We start from the raw sequence: 22,433 nt of genomic DNA on the forward strand, positions 1-22,433 counted from the left end.
TCCCTTCCTCCAATAAATAGTGTAATATGAGAATTGTGGTTGTCATAAATCGAGGACAGCTTATGTTTATCACATTGGAACTAGCGTTGCAGGACTGGCACCAGTAGGGTGCTCAATGGTATTAAAGAGACTGAAAATGCTTATAGACCTATTACAAAACTTCTTTGATTCAATTAATCAATATTTGACACAATGTGATATGGTTGTTCCTAGTGTTTTCAACAGGCAATTTTGTATATGGTAAGAGTCATGAGTGAGCACAAATGTATTTGAAGTTGTGATCTTCAAATGTTTAAGCATACATGTTAACTAAGAGTATCCATTTGACTTAAGTGCATTACTATATGACACATGTACATTACTTATCACGTTGGTTTAAACTTTTAATACATCATCGCATTGGATTCAAGCATATTGGCAGACATGTTGTTCAGCCTTTCCGGCTGCTTCTCGAAGTTGTTCTCTGTCCTCTTTCTAATTCTAACTATGGTGGAGGTTTGTCCAATTTCCCAAGATGGTGGCTCGAGGCAGCACCCTTAGATAAGATTAGGTAGTAACACTTGCGGTGATAGCATCACTTTTTTACACCAGGAGAAAGTTGAGGAGGTGATTATGTATTAAAACTGTGTTGGGAAAGCGGGCACGCTCGTTATTGAACATGAAGGTTCTGTAAGTGGAGCAGGGGTTTTCCGCACGTTGTCAGTTCAAGGCATCACGTTTGTAACTCAAACGTGAATTGGAAATAACAGGTTGCTCCATTAATCTTTCAGCTGGAGTCGCTCCTCTAATCCGGATGTTGCTCTATATTTAAATTTTCTATTGGATACATTGGAGATTCTAGAGAGCAGCGCTTGGGGTCAACAACACTCTATTCTGGAGCCAGCTGAGGACTTGGTTTACAGGGTCTTGTTCAGCATTCAACAGAAAGGTTTGATGAGTTGGCTTGGGTTTTCTGATACTCTGTTAGTTGTAGGTAATGTGTTTGTAATGGAATCGCAATTGGGGACCAGTGGGTTGGTTTGTTTTACAGTTGGAATCGCTCCTGCTACTCGGGGGTTGTCAACTTGTGCGGACTACTGGATATATTTGACATCCAAGGGGGCAACATTTGGGGTTGACCACGCACTGTTTTGGGAGTCAACTGAGGACCAGCACAAGTTTGTATTCATTAGGATATAATGACGTATCGCAGAGCGTGGAGGTATCAAACCTTGATAGAGGTGTAGCAATTATTGATGCATGGATTTGCATGTTGACTCACAAAGAGATAATGTGAAAGTTGTTAGCCGTCACGGATTTGTATCTCAAAATCATGAGCCCGTTCCGTGAGGGCACTGTTGGTTTCATCATTTCTTGTATTTTTCATTTTTTGTCTTTCTCATTCTTGCTTCTCCTACTCTTTCATGCCACTCTTGTGTCAGTTGCAGTAGATCTGTTTCTCTGGATTCACTGAAGGATATTCGCATACTCTGTAATTTCATGTCCGCCTCAGAGGACATAGCGGCCATTTGTTATAATGACATTTTTTGATCAGCTGTACATGATGTTTGCTTATTGTTATTATAATTTGTTTGTAGATTCCCTAGAAGAAGGGCTTCTTTTCATGCCCAAATGCATTGGGACTCGTAGAATCCATGTAGGAATTATTTGGATGTCATCTAAACATTGATGAAATGGTTTTCCCATGAAGCACCTAGGTTTGAATAATAAATACCAAAGAAACCAAAAATCAACCGTGTTGGGGATGACCTATTGATGTATTGCTATAAATTGGAATGTTGCTTGTGATTTAAGTTTTATATGTACATTGTTCTGAATTAGTTTACAATATGGACATAATCTGGTAGACACTCTTAGAGTGAATAATAGTAGTGTACCTTATGTCTGAGACTTAGGTCCTAGTTTTTCTTTTAACTTTCTAAAAGTGTCATTTTCAAAATTGCAATTTGATGTCTGATTTATTCATAAATTGCGATTGTCTATTGTGATTCCATCCCATATGGAACTACACTTATAAAATGCAATAAGGTAATCCCAATATTATCCCCCGGGAGTTATTGGCCTTGCAATAGTGAAAAAAAAACGTTCGAGTTTTTAACTACCCACAGCATGTAAAACTTAAAAGTACATGTCTTACTTTTTAAATAGACTGCACCTACCCCTTGGGCAGTCAAGGGCCTACCTTAGGCGTGATTTATGTGTACTAAAAAGGAAGATTTGGCTATGACAATAGGTTTTCACTTGCCAGGTCTACATGTCAGTTTAACACTCCACACACAGGCTCAGCAATATCAAGCCTGAGTCCTGTTTAGAGGGTTCCTTAAGTGGGTGGCACAGCCAGTACCGCAGGCCCATTAGTAGCAATATTTACAGCTCACATGTAGTGCACTTTACTAGAGACTTATCAGTAAATTAAATATGCCAATTGAGGATAAGCAATGTTACCATGTTTTAGGGAAAGAGCACAAGCACTTTAGCACAGGTCAGCAGTGGTACAGTGTGCAGAATCTTCAGGCCAGCAAAATATTAATTCAGCTAAGCAGCTCATCATCATAACTGATGCAGCACAAGGCTGTGCCTTATATCAAAGATATAAGGTACAATTCTCAGTGGGAATAACCTGGTCGCTGTAATCCCCCCACCATCCTTCACACTGGGCATGAGCTGCGTGGTGCAACCAGATAACTACAGTTGACGCTTTGTGTTTTTAGTGCTATTTTCACTAAAGCCTTTAATATTGATATCTCTTGTCATACTTATTGGAGTTTTGTTGTTTGGATCTCTAATTAATTATTCACTTTTACTCTATTTTTCTAAATTAATGTGAGATTTTTCTTCTGTTGTGCTTTCACTTTATTACTGTTTGTGTGCTGCATAAATACTTTACACTTTGCCTCTAAGTTAAGTCAGACGGCTTCTGTGCCAATCTACAAGAGGGTGAAACACAGTTTGATTCTGTGACTTTTGTGGTTCACCATGACACAGATTGTGGCTTCTGCCTGAGAAGAGATTACACTCCCCTCATATATTACGATTTTTAAAATTACACTTTTAGAAAGATGTTCTTTTTTCTGCTTGAGGCAAAGGTGCATTTCTGGACATCACATTCAAAAAAAGGGTTAGGGTAATAGAAAAATGTACCTACTGTATAGTAAGGGTGACTCTTTATATCCTAAGAAGTTTAACCCGTATCAACTTCTAAGGGAGAAAAACTTCCAAATTCGCATCAATCTTTAGCAATTCAGCAGCTGAGGCTCAATGGCCTTTAATATATCTATTACTTTGAATAATAATGCAGATTTTGTTATTTTAATATTTTAAATGTTATTCATTAGAATTCATCTCCTTCATAAACCGGGGGCCTTCTTATCCATTACCTACGTGTCCGTAATTTCAATATTGTTGAATCTAAACATACGAACCAATATAGGGTATTTCCCAGGACGCAACAATAACTCCTTCCCTCCAATTAGAGTTTACAAAACTAAGATTATTCCAAAAGGGACGGTAATCAGATAAAAACCTTTTTTTATTATTGGCCCTCTATCAATAGGATGCCGGCAATGTAAATTTGATATTATGTATTTCTGGACACAAGCCAAAGATTATTATAGAAGAAGTGCCCTTTATCAAATTAGATGTAGAAACTGTGATTGGTTTACTTTGGATATGCCTATTTGCACCATAGATTTTTAAGTTTTATAATTACATAATAGATCCTACTCACTAATATTATTTCTGATACTTTACATCATATATAGGATTTCATCATTAGACCCAACAAAATGTATTTCAAGAATTGACAGATGTATGAGCTTTACATGTCTATTTAAGAAGGAATTCTATGAAAGGTACATGAATCATGTGACTATACTGTGTGTGCGTTAGGGTGTTAAAATATCGATTACAAAAATATAGCTGACATAAATATCGTTGTAAAAATATCGTTTACAAAAATATCGACACCCTATACTTAAACAGGTAAGTACATAAATATCGACTCCAAAATATCGTTGTAATTAATATAGATGTAAAAAATATCGACTTTTTAAAATAATTAAAATTACATTAAATAATAAATAAATATAAGTACTATTAAAAAAATACATTACATTACTTTTATTTTTTAACTATTTCAAAAAAATTTACTAAACTTTTTAATTATAAACTTAATAAATGTGGACATATAAATTGATTTTACACATTACTTTATATAACAACAATAATACATACATATAATTAAAATACCCCTTTACCCAAAAACCCAAAACTGACCCTGAACCCTAAAAATACCCCTTTACCCAAAAACTGAAAACTGACCCTGAACCCTAAAAATACCCCTTTACCCAAGAACTGAAAACTGACCCTGAACCCTAAAAATACCCCTTTACCCAAAAACTGAAAACTGACCCTGAACCCTAAAAATACCCCTTTACCCAAAAACTGAAAACTGACCCTGAACCCTAAAACTACCCCTTTACCCAAAAACTGAAAACTGACCCTGAACCCTAAAAATACCCCTTTACCCAAAAACTGAAAACTGACCCTGAACCCTAAAAATACCCCTTTACCCAAAAACTGAAAACTGACCCTGAACCCTAAAAATACCCCTTTACCCAAAAACATTTTCACTAAAGACATCCTGTACACACACCTAAAATTAATAAAAAAATTAACATAATTAATTACATAATTATTATTCAATTAACTAATTGAAATTAAATAACTATTATTTATTACACTATTTATATTCATTTAAAACATTAATTAATGTATTATTTCATTATATTTAAATTACTTCCCACCCTACTCCCCTATAAACCCACAACCCGCTACGGAACTATTAATACTAAATTCAACTGAAAATACATTATTAAATAATAACATACTACTAAAAATACTACTTTGACTACAAATATTCATTAAAAACACTACATTACTTATAATTATTTAAAAAACGATATTATTGTATACTATGTTTTTGTAAACGATATTTATTACAACTATATTAATGTTAACGATATTACTTACCTGTCTGTCGATATTCTGGTCAGACGATATTTTTGTCATCGATATTTCTTCCTGTAGATATTTTTGCAGCGATATTTAGGTTAGTCGATATTTTTACGACAATATTCCTGCTCTGTACCGTGTGGGCATATCTCCATCTCTATAACATTCAAAACATGTTTTTAATGATCCAAATAGTGTTGGCCAATTTCTGTGTTATCTAAAAAATATTTTTTCAGAATTATTGTATATAGACAGACTTGGACATGAAACGAACCCTAAGTGCCATGACTTTTTGAGTGACGTATTTTATCTTGTGAGTTGGACTATATCGCAAGAAGATGTTTAGAAACTAATTAGGTAGTCTTACATGAGAATATGACTTATGTAATAATAGGATTATGTGAAATATGTTTTATTATGGTGATCAAAGGGCCAAGCATATGCAACAGAAGCACTACTAAATAATGTTTACATCTTACATGTTTTAATTGAATGAAGGATAATGTGCAAAGTAAATGTCTTATGTAAGGATACAACTTATTTAACAATATGATTTTGAGAAATATGTTATATTTTGGTGATAAAAGGGTTCAGCATGTTTTTAATATGCAATTGAAGCACTTATAAAGTTTACATCTTACATGTTGAATGAACAGTAGTGCAAATTGAGATATTAATATTGACTGTTTTTGGAAAGTATAAATTATTATTTTATGTGAAATTGAAGTGTTGGGATAATTGTTTGTATATACTGTAAATAAATGTTATTTTTATGTGTCTTCTTGTAGCCCTGTAGAAGTCCAAGAGGGGGTAACGCGTTGGCTACAGTTTTAAATTAAAACAGAAGAAAAAGGATAAAGAATTAATAACACAATATGTCTGAAGGAAACTGTGTATTGCAATAAATATGTTGTATATACAGTGATTGCCTTTGTGAACTTTGCTGAACTCTTAATGTTTGCTCAATTCAGGGTGCCTGCACTGCTAAAGATTAAAGGTGCATTTCTTCCATGTTTACTGTCACTCCAGGAACCGAATGACTCCTTAACTAAGTTTGAAGTGTTGCTCAGCACTGAGAGAAACATAAAGGGCTGTCCTTCCCATGACAAGATGGCTATCTCTTTTTGTGCCCAGAAACATGATTATCTTTGAAGGATACTGTTGTAAATTCATACTTAGCTTTAAATCCAACTTAACTATGGGAAGACCTGTCCTGCTGCCTACTTAATTCTATTTACAACATTTTGGCGACATTTGAAGCTGACCAGACCAGAGGCAGACCAAAGGAGAAGACCAAGAAGACCAGAACACTACCTCACCAAAAAGAACCCACCTAACTGCGGCAAGAAACAAGAGGAAAAGTCTAAAACCAGCGTATGTAAGAAAGTCTGAAGAAATTAGCCGCAATTTACAAGGAAAAATCAACAAAACAAGCCGCAAGTAAATCCTGTGAAACGCTTGAAAATCAGTTTAAAGCAACTGTACGTAACAGAGAAATTTAAAGTAGATATTGTGCCACTGCAGCAATAATCCTGAGCTACTGAAACTGTCATTTAAACAAAGCGACTGTTTAAACTTTTGGAATGTGCCAGATTGAAATCAGCCACATTGCAAAGATAGCTGTATCCAGAGTAATGCAGCAATCAACTTGGAAAAAGAAAACTTCCAAATAATATTACAAATTTGAACTGCAGTCTCTAAGCCAGTCCCTACCATGAACGTGTGTTATGTTAAACAATTGTTTCAACGAATTGAAGGTCATTCCACAGACAAGAACTTCAGGAGTCCTGTTTTTGTTTTAATCACCTGATTAAGAACATATCAGGTGAGCCATCTTACTTATTTGTGGTGCTATCTACCTTGCCGTTGGTGTCCAGAGAAATCCTTCTGTGTAGAGATCAGCTGTGAACTGATGACGTATCAGAATGTTCGTTGGGCTCTAGTAAGAGGCTGTGTTTCAGCATTCTAGTTTCTGCTCTTTGTCAGTATTACCGTGTCGAGAGAGCTCTGGGCAATGTAAAAAGTCTCGATGGATAGCGATGTGTGATGTCATGACGCTGCGCAAGCGAGCCATCTTGTTGTTCGGTCTCCACAGTAACTGGAACAACGCAACGCTTTCGACCTCATCTTGAACACGGATCTCATGTCGTGTTACTCCGATTCGATGCATAGCTGCTCTAACTTATTGGATCGGATTTCAGATGGTGTGCAAGACGGTACACAATTTTCGAGGTATGAGTCAATGTAAGCGTTATCTCAGGGATACTCTATCACTAGCTGGGACTTGTGTGTACTTTGGGACAGTTGTCAATTTCAGCAGTGCCGGTGTTTGTTAAAGACTATCAATTCACCAATGCCGGTTAGTTTCAGAGTTAAAAAAATAATAATAACCTATGATTCTATGAGGAAAAAGAATCGCATTTAATTACCAGAAGTTCACAACTCGTTCCTAAGTGGTATAAACACCAACTTTTATTAGCGTAAAATACCATTTCAACAGACTGTTACTTCATACAACAGCGCCACCTACTGGATCTTTGGATAAAAATTCAGAGTGCCAATCCTGATTTGTAGATGCTTCTAAAGTCTAAAGGCCTTGTACATAGTTTTGCGCACACAGTGTCATCGTCACTAAGTTGTTATGAATGAATTGTTGTCAATTGTGAAGCTGCAGAAGTGCAGTTCTGTGGAGCTAAGAAAATGAACAAAGGTTAAAAGAGGAGACACCAGAAAGAAAAAGGAGAGCCCACAACGGGGACAAATGTGGTCTCATATGGACAAATGTTGTCTCATATGGAAGTGGACTAACGCTCCAGTGCCACTGTAAATCTGGATGGAAACTCCTGTGGTTTAAGTGCACATATGTTTTTTTTTTAAAAGAGATGACAAAGGAGATTCCAGGATCCTCAGAACCAAGGAATGGGTGGGGACTGATAAATGTCCCTGGACTGGTAGGGTTCAAAGTAAATTCCAGGACCCGCTGAATCAAGAGATGGGTGGGGACAGAAAAATGCCCTGGACTGGAAGGGAACAAGGTAAATTCCAGGACCCGCTAAACCAGGAGATGGGTGGGGACAGAAGAAAGTCTCTGGACTGGAAGGGTACAAAAGTTCCTGATTTAGGACCGGGAGAGGACAAAGGATGTTCCAGGACCGGAGGAGGAGTACCAGGAGTGGACTGATGACGTCCCAGGACCGGTGGAGGACCAAACTCCCACAACCTGTACCGGGAGAGGATGAAGAGAGTCCCAGGTCCAGCAGGGTTCACGACCGTGGTTCGTGAAGGACTAGAGCTTGAAAAATGAAATTTAAGGGATTTCGGAAACCTGAAAACAATCTGAGGCTCTTAACCCGAAGGAAAGACCCAGAACCTGTACACCTGGTTCAGGACTAACTTTTGGTCTGAAAGAAGTCAAGATCCAAATTTTCTTCGGGAGTATTCTTTCAGAACTGTTATATCTCCTAAATAGCGAATATCTGCGATGGAAAATTATTGTTGGAGAAAGTGAACTCTCTATTTCTGTTTTTGGTGGCCACAATGATGGAGCGTAGAGAGTAGACTGGCTCTTCGTTTTTGTCTATTGAAGGGGGGAAGGTGGTCATAGTGATCTTCATCCTATTTCACTTCTGATCCTGATTCTTTTCTCCCTGTTCTGGAAGTTCATGAGGTCTTCGACCTCATAAGGGTTATACGTTTTCTTCTCTGTGTTTTCCATGCTTTATCTTCTTATGTATTTGAGGCTTTCATATGTGTTGTTTGTAAGGGGGAAGATGTGTTGTAAAGTCATACCTAGCTTTATATGGCTTCTTGGTTTCTTTACTCCTTTCTTTGTGTTTCTATCTTCTTACCTAGCTGTGTTCTATCTGGTGTGTTGGGATTCAAGCCCTGGCAGTTGGCCTGGTCAGCTGTGAGGCTTTGTGCTCTGCTGTCTTAACTTATTCTTTGTAACTTAATAAATCCAACTTAACTACTGGAAGACGTGTCCTGCTGCCTACTTAATTCTATTTACAACAGATACCTACTGTCACTGGCAGATACAGGTCACCCCTGCACCTGCCTCCCTATTGTCTTTATAGCCAGCCTGTCTCCCAACCCATTGGGAGAGGTAGCTACCCCAGGATTGGTGTGAAGTGACCACAAGGGAGGGTTTGCCACACATCTGGATGGGCACACGAGGCCCTGAACAAGGGAATAACATTTCTGCCATGTTGGTTTTCAAGTAGGCAGGAGTAATGTGGATAGTTTATGGTAAAACACACAGGAGGTGCTGCAAATGTAGGTAGGGTCACCACTGGGAATGTCTACTAAGCATGGGCGAATTTTGCGAATCTGGTGTTCGCGAATTTTGCGAATTTGCGAACTCGCAATCCGCAAAATCCGCGAATTCTCGCGAATTTGCGGATTTTTTTTTTGTGTTCGCAAGGATTTCTGCCAGTTCGCAAGGATTTCTGACAGTTCTCAAGGGTTTTGTAACAGTTCGCAATTGCGAACTTACATGTCGGCTTGCAACGGTCACGATTATGTTGTTTCTACGTCTGGTTCATCATCATAGGTTCCCAGCATTCTCTGTTTCACCCCTGCCACCCTCTGTTTTACCCATGCCACCCTCTGGTACATCAATGCCTTATGCCACCCTCTGGTTCATCATCACTGTAGATTATGGGGGGAAAAAGCAAGCACACCTGCCTGCTTCAACTGACATGAATTAATTTGGGGTTGATTTATTAATGTGTCACTGTTTTAAAATTCCAGTCTGGCACCTGCATCTTTATCTGTAATTTGCTTTCTGTTGCAGTGCAATTTTTTTTCTCCAGGACCTTTGTGGCCTACTTGTAGCTATTCTATGAGCCTGCTGTGAGGGTCAGAGCAGGGTCATACAAGTGTTGCAACTAGCAACTGAACTCTGGAGGGGCCCTTGTCAGGAAGCACTACAGGGAATGGTTACTAATGATGAGTTTGAACTTTTGAACCTGCTGAATGTTTTTTTTGTGTTCGCAAGGAATTCTGCCAGTTCGCAAGGATTTCTGCCAGTTCGCGAGGGTTGTGTACCAGTTCGCAATTGCGAACTTACATGTCGGCTCGCAACGGTCACGATTATAATGTTTCTACGTCTGGTTCATCATCACAGGTTCCCAGCACCCTCTGTTTCACCCCTGCCACCCTCTGTTTTGCCCATGCCACCCTCTGGTACATCAATGCCTTAGGCCACCCTCTGGTTCATCATCACTGTAGATTATGGGGGGAAAAAGCAAGCACACCTGCCTGCTTCAACTGACATGAAATAATTTGGGGTTGATTTATTAATGTGTCACTGTTTTAAAATTCCAGTCTGGCACCTGCATCCTTATCTGTAATTTGCTTTCTGTTGCAGTGCAATTTTTTTTTCCAGGACCTTTGTGGCCTACTTGTAGCTATTCTATGAGCCTGCTGTGAGGGTCAGAGCAGGGTCATACAATTTTGCAACTAGCAACTGAACTTTGGAGGGGCCCTTGTCAGGGAGCACTACAGGGAACGGTAACTAATGATGAGTTTGAACTTTTGAACCTGCTTTCACTTTTGCAAAACTCGTTTTTCTGCAGCGCAGCATTACAGCAACTTTAATGCCCCACCAAGCTTATATGAGAAAGTTGATTTCTAATCCAAAAGTTATCCAAAGAAAATCAAAAGGCCTCAAATCTAAAAAAGTGCAGGCAAATGTCATCCTGAGTAGTTATTCTGATAAAAATAATCATTTTCAGAAGGTCTATGCTGCTTGCTAGTAGATTTCTTGTGCGGAATTGCAATTTTTGTAATTTCGCGAGTGCAAGATTGTTGCTGCCCGCCGCACCTACATGTTCGCAATTGCGAACTTACACCGCAAAGAAAAAAAATCCGCTGCGTGCGAATTTGCAGATTTTGCGGGAAATTCGCGAATCTCGCGGATTGCGAATTTACCAAAAATCCGCAAAATCCGCGAGCGTAACGGATTTTCCGCCCATGCTTAATGTCTACCCCATTGGTTAGGGAGTGGCCAGGAGTTTCCTCCACACACAGGACTGCACTGGGCATAAATGTGCCACCCCCACCGCCCCCGGGCCCTCTTCAGAACACATTTGGACCTATAGAAGACAGAAAAAGAATGGCACCTGCTGTTGTGGTCAGTGAGGAGAACCCTAAGGACGGACCTGCTCTCATCTGTACCGAATGAATGAGAAGTGTCAGCCAGTCAGTCAGTCAACAACTTTGTTTTGGCCGTTGCGGCCATAAAATTATCACATTTATACAGTACAATACAGACATTGTAAAGCAATGAAATTTAAAATAACAATCCGTAGTGACATGTCGATCTTTCTTTTTAGAGTCCAGACTTGATAGTACTCTGGGGGATAAAAAAAAGTCTACAAAAGTACGTGTGATTGAGTATAAAAAATTGGTAGCCATCATACAAGAGCAGGTTCCTAGGATTAGAGGAAACAGCCTAACCTCCAGTTGTCGAATCAGGACCTTATGTGCAAAAAAGACCAAAGCTTGATTACAAATTCCCAAAGGCTGGTTCAGCTCGGAACATCTAATGCAAATAATAATATAACAGGGTTAAAAAAGCGATAAAAATGGCTACAAATTATATCCAAGAACTGTAACAGCAAAAATCTATGACGTAAGAGTTATCAGCCTGAGCCGTCATGCAGGTACAGTTCTAAGATTAGTTCAGGACTAGACTAATAAATACAAATATGTATATAATCAATTAAAAAGTATTCAAATACAAAGAGGTTACATCAGTTACATGGTCAATGAGTACCTCCAACTGATCCACATTTTGCCTAGAAATTTAGCAACAACACAGACAATTAGCATGCTAGAGTCAAATTTCAAGATACGTAGTGCATCGCTGTGACAGCGGGAACCTAGTTGTCTACAGACAGGAGCTATCCACCTAGGTCTCAAAAGGTGATACCTAGGGCATGCAAAAAGTATGTGACTAATGGACTCAATTGCAGAAGAGCAGCCAGGAAAGAGCTGATGTGTGGAAGAAGGCTGGCACCAGGAGGCAACAAAGGTGTTAACAGGAAGGGAACCAAATCTGAATTGCATGTAGCGTGTCCTATCCTGGCCAATTGTAATACCCTCCAAGTATTGCTTGAAGGTGCCTTCCCATTTGAACTCCATGAAATCAAGTGTGAAACGGCCCCCGGATGGATGGTTGATAAGGGACTGCGCAACACAGTCTCAGTAATATTTCTTAACCAGGGCTTTGGTAGGAAGAGAGTGAAGAGTATCAGTGTCCCATATGCCTTCCATCTCTAGAGTGGATATCAATGATTTCACCCTGGTTAGTCAGCCAATTTTCCTATGGAAATCCAGCGCATATACCTCGCCCAAAGCAGCAGCACATGGTTGTAGCTGAAAGGTGCTTTTTAAATGTAGCCAAAAGAGCAAGGGGTGTAGCTGCGCTTCTTGCACAATCAAGAATCTATCCATATCAAATCTCAGCAGTTGCTGGGGGTACTCTGTGGAAGAGAACAAAGTGATCTAAGAAATGTTTTGTAAGTCACTAAGAGTGCATCCAGTTTTTCGAACCCCCAGAGTTCCAACACATAAGGAGCTGCTCTCACTACTTTGTGATTGTAAGTGCAGAGGGGGGCAGCTATTGGCTTGTTCCATGAGATCTTATGCTCCTTGATCAAAGCACCTGAGATACGCCTTAGCTGGAGGTTTTGCCTGTTAACATGATGTCTCAAGGAAAGGTCATCAGAGAGAGTGACCCCCAAGTATTCAAAGGTACTCACTCACTCCAGTGGCTTCCCCTTTAGGAACAGCTTCCCCTTAAAAGATTGGTGTGGTTAAACATTAAGAGCTTGGTCTTTGCAGTGTTTATCTCAAGACCTCTTAATGCGCAAAAAGACTTAAAATATTTTAAAAGGGATTGCAGGCCACTCGGGGTCTTGAAAACTATCAAAGTGTTGTCTGCAAAAAGTAAGGTTGTCACCTTATTCCCCCCCCAGGAACGTCTCATCAGCTGGGCTCTAGGTGAGAAACTGGACAACACCATTGATAAAGAGTGAGAAGAAAGTGGGGGCCATTACACACCCTTGTCGGACCCCTCTGTCATCCCTGATTGGGTCTGACAATTGACTTTGGTTACCCCAGCCTACCCTTTCATAGTTGTTCTCATGCAGGAAAACCGTCAGTGATGGAATTTTGGGTGGGATAAGGGATAGTTATTTCCTTCAAGACACACCAAAGTTTGTGTCTGGGAATAAGGTCTAAAGCACACCATAAATCAATAAACACTACATATAATCTTCCCTCAGAACTTGTCACTGTCTACCAAAATAGTGATAGGAAGCGGAAAACCTGATCGACAGTGCTGACTTTCTGTCTAAACCTGGCTTGAAAAGGGGTCAGAATATTGTTGTATTGTATCCAAGTTTGGATTTTCATAAGTAGTGCTCGGGCAAAGACCTTTTGGGCTCTGTCGATCAGGCTAATGGGTTTATAATTCCAGGGCAGTGAGCGATCACCCTTCTTGAACACTGGGATTACCTAAGCGAACACTGGGATTACCTAAGCTCCTTTCCATGAGGACGGAATTGCGGAACCAGCGGCTATTCCATTGGCCAGGCCAGAATATACAATGACCAATTCACAATGTTACTGAGAAATAAGTCACCAGGGACAAGAAGTGTTTTTCAATGGTCAGTTGGTTGACATCCTCTTAAGCTTCAGGGACTCAAAAACAACATGAAGTCCACTTTCCTGAGAGAGCTAAAACTGGACCTGCCCTGGTCCCGCAACTGGCTTTTGCTGGAGTCCTAACCTCAACATAGTGTTCATAAGGGGTACATAAATACCTGTCGGAGTGTACTTCTCCTGCCTACCCATAAACCTGAGATTTGTAAATGTTTTCAACGATTTTTGCCTCGACAACCAAGGAAAAGAATGGGACAAACAATGCAAGTCAATCTAACGATGGGTCATTATGGCTGTGCCAAATATACAGGTTGCTCCCATCTAAGTTTTTCAGTGGCACCAAATCTGTTTTTGGAAATACAACAGAGAAAAGGCATCCAGCCTTATGGAGCCGAGTTTGGCTACAGTTTGCAGTCTTGCCCCGTTGGAGGAATCTGAACTCCAAAAAAAGTGATCAATGGTAGAAATCTTCACCAGGCGAAGGCGCTAAAAGTATCCAGCTAGTGTGGGACTACTTCTGTGTGAATTTTGATTTTCGCTTGGTGCTTTCCTGCTAAATGTCAATGGCTTCACCGGGACTTCGGTTGACCTCAAACTTTAATTACAGAAACCTTTACTGGACTTAACAGGAAAAGTAAAATTTTACCTGAGGTGGACTCCCATCAACTCCAAATAAGAATCCACTTTTTCACAAAAACCCTTAAGTGGGGTATAGCAGCAGGCTGTATCCAAGGTGAGCTCTACAGCGTCAGATTAGCATTGGACGAGGACCGAGTAAAACCATTGCTTTTGTTGGAAAAATCTCCAATACCAAAAATTTGAAATTCATGTACAGGGTAGTTCTTTTGCCAGCAAGACACTTAGGTGCCTTCGCTCAGTCAACATTTTTACCTTCAAACTTAAACTCTCTTTCAGAGCTTGGAATTCTCTAGCAGAGCAAAGCTATGGGCAGTGTCCCACAAAGGCTCCACAATCTTGGGTGTCTTCTTGCCGAGATCCAAGTGAAATGTTGCTGCTGCTGAGAGAACCTGTTTCTTCAACGCACGAGTTCATGCCTTGGCAGTTTTGTCCCAATTCTCCTGTAGTCTTGGAGCTCAAAACAATGTTAATTCCCAGAGGTCACAGAGGTGAAATGAGAAGGCCTGTGGGCACTTGGAGGTTCAAGTCTCACTTCAGCAGAGGGCACCATTAGGGTCCAAGTCAGGTCCAATTAGTACTGGTCATCTGGGCACTTCTTGGAAAGGCTTCATGTGGCTTATTGTGTCCCTGTAGCCAAAAAGGATGTCCACTAACATGCACTTGGAATCCACTTCTTTGCCCTGGGTCCAATTCATTCACTCAGACAACAAGAGATATATTCTGAATGGGGATGAACATGTTGATACAGGGAATGCCACTAGACACCTTCTTCATCCTGCACATATTCCTGCTCATTCAACAACCGGGCAACCAATTTATGGGACAGTGCCTGGTCCACACAAAGGGACTGACATCAATGGGAGGTCATTAGTATGTCCCTATTTTTAGGTTTCCCACACGTTTGCCACCTAAGTCCATCAATCTGTGGTTTTGCTTTTATTTCAAAGGGCTCTGGAGTGCTTCAGAGGGTCTGCCACAATGCAAAATGATCCCTTGTGCTGACAGTCATTTACATCAGGTACATGGCCTTCCAATTTATGTCTATTTTGCATTTGAGAAAAGCTTCCTTTCTTGTTGGTTAGAGACTGTGTTTGGGAGATGAATAGTGCTTAAATCCTTCCTTCCATTTCTAACATGTAGCTGCTGACATTACAGCCTGCACATAAATGTCATTTGGAAGACACAGACATTCCAAAAGTACTCAGGGAAATCAGAACGGGGGCAGGTTCCTAGTGTAAGGTTGTAGGTTCCTGAAGAGAGATGCCGGTTTTAGAGGAGAGAGGAAGCCGCGCAAAAAGAGGACTCCGAGTAAGTCAGGCACATGAGGTGTTTTTTAGGGGGAGTTTAATATAATGCTAATTCGAGCCGGAAATATTGGAGCTTTGTACACGAGCAACCAGTTAACGTTTCTTAAGGACACCCTCACTTTAGGTGTTTTTTAGGCACAGGGAGGTTACATGATTTGTCCTGAATCACAGGATGCTGAGCTAATGCCAAGACTCAAACATGCAGCTCGGGCCTTTACATCACACCATCTAACACCTCCACTTAAAAGTGTGAATCCAAATAGGCTTCTTGCTTTTAGAACAGGATATTCTCTTAGAGTATCTCCAAAAGGCAAGGGGACTCAGGGCAGACAAACGACTGCCTGGCATCTCATGCATGGCTTGTCCTACAGCAGCCGTCATCACCTTGCACAAGTGTTCCGTTTTGTAAGGGCCCTTGCTTAAGTACCATACCAACAGGGAGACCGGGGAAGCAGCAAAAGAGAGTGAGATGTCCAGAGTCAACAGTTGAGTTTGAGTTTCACAATAGCCAGTAATAGAATGATGCTACATCATTATGGTAAAACAAACACAGTGTAGACCCCTCAAAAATGTGTTAATTAGAAATGTTTAATACTTACACTCCAAATGAGCATTGATGAAGCTACTGTTAGATCCATGTTTATTGGTTGCCACACAGTAGTAGTCACCATCATCACTGGAAGTTACATTGTGAAGGGTCAGTTGTAGAGTATTAGAAGAGCTGACAGATCGCTCCAGGATGTTTTCACTCTTCTTCCAGGTGAGTTTGGAAATAGGGTTACTGTCCACAGTGCACACCAGAGTATAATCTAAGCCTTCTAGCATCTCCATTGAAGTCGCAGTAGGTGTTTGTTTTCCACCTGTAACAACATAACGCAGTGGGTTTATCTTTGCATTTACTATTCCACATTGGTCTGATAACATCTCAATAGGTTCTTTTAAAGAATGGTTCATATATGCATGTTTGATGTATATTTGTCTGCATGTATGTTTCCATTTTTTTAAATATTTCTTATTGGTACTTTTATAATATTCCTCCTCATTACAGTACATAATCACAAGAAAGCAGGTGTGTGCACCAATTTGTAGGAATGCAGATTCATGGGAATGCAAATTCACGGAGACAAGTTGGCAATTGCGTGAGGTTGTGATGGAGCAAGGATTCACAAGTAAAGCGACTTGCTCACATTCAAGAACCTCGCATTATCAATAATGTCATTAACCAACCTGTTTTGTTATTAATAATGCACTTTCACACAACATGCGGGTGTCCCAGAGATGCTTGCCTATGTGTCTAATAATGAACTTACGTACTACAGAATCACTGCTTTGCAGAAATCTAGTCTGCGCATGCGTCGGTCATACCCATGTGATGTGACGCACTCGTAGTTCTGGATGGATTTTTCGCACAGGCGCATTACTTCTAAAATGGCCACTTTGTTTTTAACATGCTCTCTGCTTGCTACTGCCGCTTTTGCTCAGCTGTCTATTTCTGCTAAACCACTAATGCTATAGATATTATAAAGTAAGGGGTGCAGTGAAGCTAATCCCGGTATACAGTGTATTCATTTTTTCTGTGTTTCTAATTTGTTTTCGCTTACTTTTCATGTACCGCGTATCTGTGGGCCTGGGAGTGGGGAGCCTCTCCATCTTAGATGTCTGACAGGGACTCACCACGTGACATGAGAAACGAAGTCTTGCAACAGTGGAACTCAGCCAGCTGGCTGCCGAAGCTGAGATGCTCCTGGGAACCTGCTCTTTGGCCTAGGAGAAGACTTCGTCTTGTACCTGAAATGTATCTAATTTTGTGATAATGTTTGTGTGCCCCATTGTTCTCTTCTACACGTCTGCCATGGGAACTGGAATGTAAGGGGTGGGTACGAAAATTAAATATTCATTGTGGGAACACTACATTTTAGGTGGTGACAATGACCTAACCACCTCTCTTGTCCAATCCAAAGTTGGGGATCCTGTCACTTGCAACATTTGTGGGTGGTCTAGGGATCCGAAAACAGTATAACTAGCCTAGTTTTAGATAAAGAAATTGTCCGACTTGTCCGAGTAGCAGACCTGTCACCGACCCTACGAACTCTATAGGTGATTGATACAGAGAGCTGCGGAGCACTCTGTCCGTAATTTCCACAAACTCCAAGGGGTGGAATAGTCTTAAGTGCTGGCGAAGCACTTTGCTGGGAGATTCGAGAACCCAATCGGGGTTACTGGCGGATTCCGTGCAGAGAGGGAGTAACGCAGGCGTTGCATCCGAAGCTGCAGGTGTTGGTCATGCCCTTTGGTGAGCCCAGTCCCGATCCAAATCCTGAGGGGTATCCTGTCCTGACTGTCCATGGGCTGTACCTGCTCGCCTACTGACATCCTAAATCTTTGAGGGTCCTGGTCCTCGCCTTTTCCCAAACTGACCCGTGGCCTGGGTTAGTCCTCATTCCTCTCCTAGGTAAATATAATTGTGGGTGTTCATCTATCTATCCTCTCTTCTTCTCCTCCTTTTAATAAAGCATCCTTGCCCATGTTATTCTCCCTGTCTTTTCCAAAAGACTTACATGCAAACTGTTAATTAGCTATGTTCCATTTTTCCCCTTCCCTGTAGTATACTAATTAAACTGTTTACTTAATTAGTGTGATCTAATTTTACTCGTGTTTAGAATCTATGCTTAAATTAGTAGTTAGAATAAGTTCAGTTTAAATCACTTGCAGGAATTTAGCAATCCACTGAATAATATGGTTTTAACTCACCTGCCTTAGTATAAGCCTGAAAACTGAATAGCATGTTCCCTGTTACCCTTACCCTGTAGTTTACACTCGCACTCAATGGTGCTTGCTCTCATTCATAGTTATTTTATAGTTCTAATTCTAGTTATCGATATTCTAATCTGTATCAATTTTATTCTCATGTCATTTGGACTTTAAAACTTACTATATAAAGTATTTAAAACCCTTCAGGTGTCTGTGGTTATTACAAAAGGTATAAAGTGTTATTAAATTTATAAGGTATTTTTTTTAGTCTTATCTCCTACCGACTAATAGCTCCTGATTCGTCGGGAACATAGGTACCTGTGACAAGGTGGTAAGTCAGGTACTCTGGTAATAGTGGTAAGAAAAACACATAGAATTACTGATGGTGTCGTGCAAACTCGTCCGATTAAAAAAAACACAGTCATAAACTCGTCAATGGCCCAAGTGCGTGTAATCTGGTGAAATAAAGAGTCGGGCGACCTGCGCGCTCTATCAGCGGCATGCATGCATGGCAACTCTTTTCCGCGGTGCAAGCAAGCAGCATCTGGTCAAATTGAAGTGCGTGGAGGTGGGGCCTCTACTGAAGCACGGAATGCAGATGACCTTTCTGCGGCTCGCCACTATCAGAGCCACGGTCAGGGTTACTGGGTGTGATTTTGCTGGTGGTTGGGCTCAGACTCAAGGGCTCATCAGTGAAGTGTTTTGGAATTCTGCCAGCTGGAACGGGCGCTTGGCTGTTGGCTTTTGCTCCGGACAGTGGGCCAGGAAAAGAGGTCTGAAAGAAGTCAGAAACGCTGTTATGGCATGGAAGAATGCCAAATTTGATCTGTGATAAGGCGGAGGCAGTCTTAGGATATCGAACATTTGAGGGATGCCAGATGCTTGACCAAACCCATGACCATGGGGGGGATGCCGCAATAGGTAGGCGTTCAAACTCGGGCCCCGGGCTTGCTAAGCAACAATCAGAGCAGTCAGGGGCATGGAGAAGGGCTGTGGCAGATCACCAGGTAGGAGTTGTGAGGAAGGTAATGACTCTCTGGTCAAACCAGCTACCGTCTTGCGAGGCCCAGCATATTTGTGCCCCCCAAAGCCCGCAAATGCAAACTTTTTCAAGTAATGGAGCCGCCCTGCAAGTCTGTTTTTTCCGCTGATATAGCTCCTGTGGATACATGGACCACGTGGTTGAAAAGGGCTTTGGGGGCTCAGCTAAGGTTTGTTCCTCAGAACATGCGTTGTCTTCAGACGCTGTCATACCTTGGGATTTGCGGGTGCAGTAGTCCCCCGGAAGGACTTAGGAATAAAACTACTGTGGGAATAAGGAGTTAGCATGGTTGACTTCCACATGTAGAACTTCTGGGTCTCTAGGGACCCATTAAAAGTGTCAACCAGATAATGCTTACCCTGCCACTAGTAATCTGCAGAGATGACTTCATCAAGCTCAGGAGGAAGATGGGTCTGGTCAGCCTGGTCATTGCAGAAATGTTCTTCACAGTGCTCAGCCTAGGGGTCAGACTTTATTAAATCTTAAAGATGGTCAGTCTGATCCTTCTTATAAGATGACCAGCTAGGTACGAGGCACTACCTGTAGGGCTTTGGATGGTACTCATCAAGGGGGCACTAAATTCTACTCTCTTACAGAAGACTCAGAATCTACTGGGTCTTTTTCTAATTTGAGTGATGACGAGCTCAGTGCCCCTTTATCAGACGTCCGCTCATCTTTTGCGCCAGAGACGATTCTGAATATTTCGAAACGCCATAAGAGCTCAAAAGTAAATATGGGCTCACATAGTGTTAAAGAATTATAAATACCGGCGAGGCTTTAAGATGGGACTATTCAGTCATCAAACTGTGTCATCAAACAGGGTCCTCTCTGTTGTCTAAGGAGGCTGTTTAGTATCAGGTTGGCACCAATACTAATGGTCTATCTCTGGAGTAAATCTACACATCCATAAAGGAGCAATAAGCAGAGACTCTGGCCAAGAGCAGAAGGGCTAGGCTGGCAACAAAGCAGCTACAGGGTTCAATTAAAAAAGTTGGCAGTTCTGGTACTGATATAGGGGATAAACAATATAATTGAGGGAAGAACAACAATCTGCGAAGCTGATGTTGGGACATTGAATGCGCAGGTTGAATCCCAGTGGGCATGCTGACTGATGTTAAATGGAAAATAGAAGATTTTGAAAACCTTAATCAACAAGAAAATGGACACTTGTAACACTGCTTGACCTTTGGTTCAGTGTAAATAAGGAAACCCTCAAAGAAATCAATGTTAGATGGAGTTGCGGTATATATGTTTCATCCGCCCCACATTGAAATTCCGGCAGTTATCATAGGGTTATTGGAACCCAATCTCCACTGAGGACACAATCCGCCTGATGAATTCCATCCACTCAGGATCCCCCACAGACCCATGTCCTCACCACATCTTCAACAAAGCAGACTCCGTCATAGCACCACACCTCCGAGACGTCATCAACAGCTCCCTCAACTCCGCCACCTTCCCGGAAGACTGGAAACACGCTGAACTCACCGCCCTTCTGAAGAAACCCACAGCGGACCCCACCGAACTAAAAAATTACCGCCCCATCTCGCTCCTTCCATTCCCGGCCAAAGTCATCGAGAAAGCTGTCAACAACCAACTCGCCGCCTTCCTCGAAGCCAACAAATCCCTCGACTCCTCACAATCTGGCTTCCGAGCAAAACACAGCACTGAGACCGCCCTCATCGCAGCAACAGACGACATTCGAACTCTACTGGACAATGGAGACACAGTCGCCCTCATCCTCCTCGACCTCTCTGCAGCATTTGACACAGTCTGCCACAGCACCCTTTTACAACGCCTCAATAACATCGGAATCCAAGGAAAAGCACTTGAATGGATCACCTCGTTCCTCACCGGAAGAACTCAGAAAGTCCGCCTCCCACCATTCAAGTCCGAGGCCACTGAAGTCATCTGTGGCGTACCACAAGGATCCTCACTCAGCCCCACCCTCTTCAACGTATACATGAGCCCCCTCGCGACCATCGCCCGCCAACACAACCTCAACATCATCTCCTACGCGGATGACACTCAACTAATCCTTTCTCTCACCAATGACCCCAGCACCGCCAAAACTAACCTACACGAAGGAATGAAAGAAGTTGCCGAATGGATGAAACAAAGCCGTCTGAAACTGAACTCAGACAAAACAGAAGTCCTCATCTTAGGTACATCCCCCTCTGCATGGGACGACTCCTGGTGGCCGGAAGCACTCGGAAAGGCACCCATCCCGACAGACCATGCACGGAACTTAGGCATCATACTGGACTCTTCACTCTCAATGAACAAACAAGTCAGCGCCGTATCCTCTTCCTGCTTCAACATTCTTCGCATGCTGAGAAAAACATTTCGCTGGATCCCCACCGAAACAAGGAAAACAGTCACCCATGCTCTGATCACGAGCCGACTAGACTACGGAAACACCCTCTACGCAGGCATTACCACCAAACTCCAGAAGAAACTCCAACGAATCCAAAACGCCTCAGCCAGGATCATATTAGACATCCCACGCAACGAACACATCTCCGGTCACCTTAAGGACCTCCACTGGCTACCCGTCAATAAGAGGATCACTTTCCGACTGCTAACCCACGCACACAAATCACTCTACGACATCGGACCAGAATGCCTCAACTCACGACTGTCCTTCTACACCCCCTCCCGCCAACTACGCTCTTCCAGCCAAGCCCTCGCCACTGTACCTCGCATCAACAAGACCACCATGGGCGGCAGATCCTTCTCATACCTGGCTGCTAAAACATGGAACTCACTCCCCGCTTACCTTCGCCTTACCCAGAACCACCTAGCATTTAGAAAACAGCTTAAAACGTGGATATTTGACAAGTAATCTCCCTCCCCTCTCTAAGCGCCTTGGGACCCTCTGGGTATGTAGTGCGCTATATAAATTATCTGACTTGACTTGACTTGCCTCATCCACAGGCACCTCCAGGCTCGAGTGCAGTGTCCAGAGACAAAAAGGATTTCCCACAGAGAAGGGAGAAAAATAAGGG

At 41.7% G+C, this 22,433-nt stretch overlaps 1 protein-coding gene across 3 annotated transcripts in view; it reads right to left on the bottom strand.

The window, feature by feature from the left end:
• Positions 1-22,433, bottom strand: part of LOC147701147 (sialic acid-binding Ig-like lectin 13) — a 506,089-nt gene that overhangs the window by 161,405 nt on the left and 322,251 nt on the right. For all 3 annotated transcript variants that reach the window (XM_086929910.1, XM_086929909.1, XM_086929908.1), the window contains one exon: positions 16,232-16,492. In XM_086929910.1, coding sequence (XP_086786036.1) covers positions 16,232-16,492 — 261 coding nt within the window. The remainder of the gene's footprint in view (positions 1-16,231; positions 16,493-22,433) is intronic.

Source organism: Lissotriton vulgaris, chromosome 7 (assembly GCF_964263255.1).
Source record: "Lissotriton vulgaris chromosome 7, aLisVul1.2, whole genome shotgun sequence".
Classification (NCBI taxonomy): domain Eukaryota; kingdom Metazoa; phylum Chordata; class Amphibia; order Caudata; family Salamandridae; genus Lissotriton; species Lissotriton vulgaris.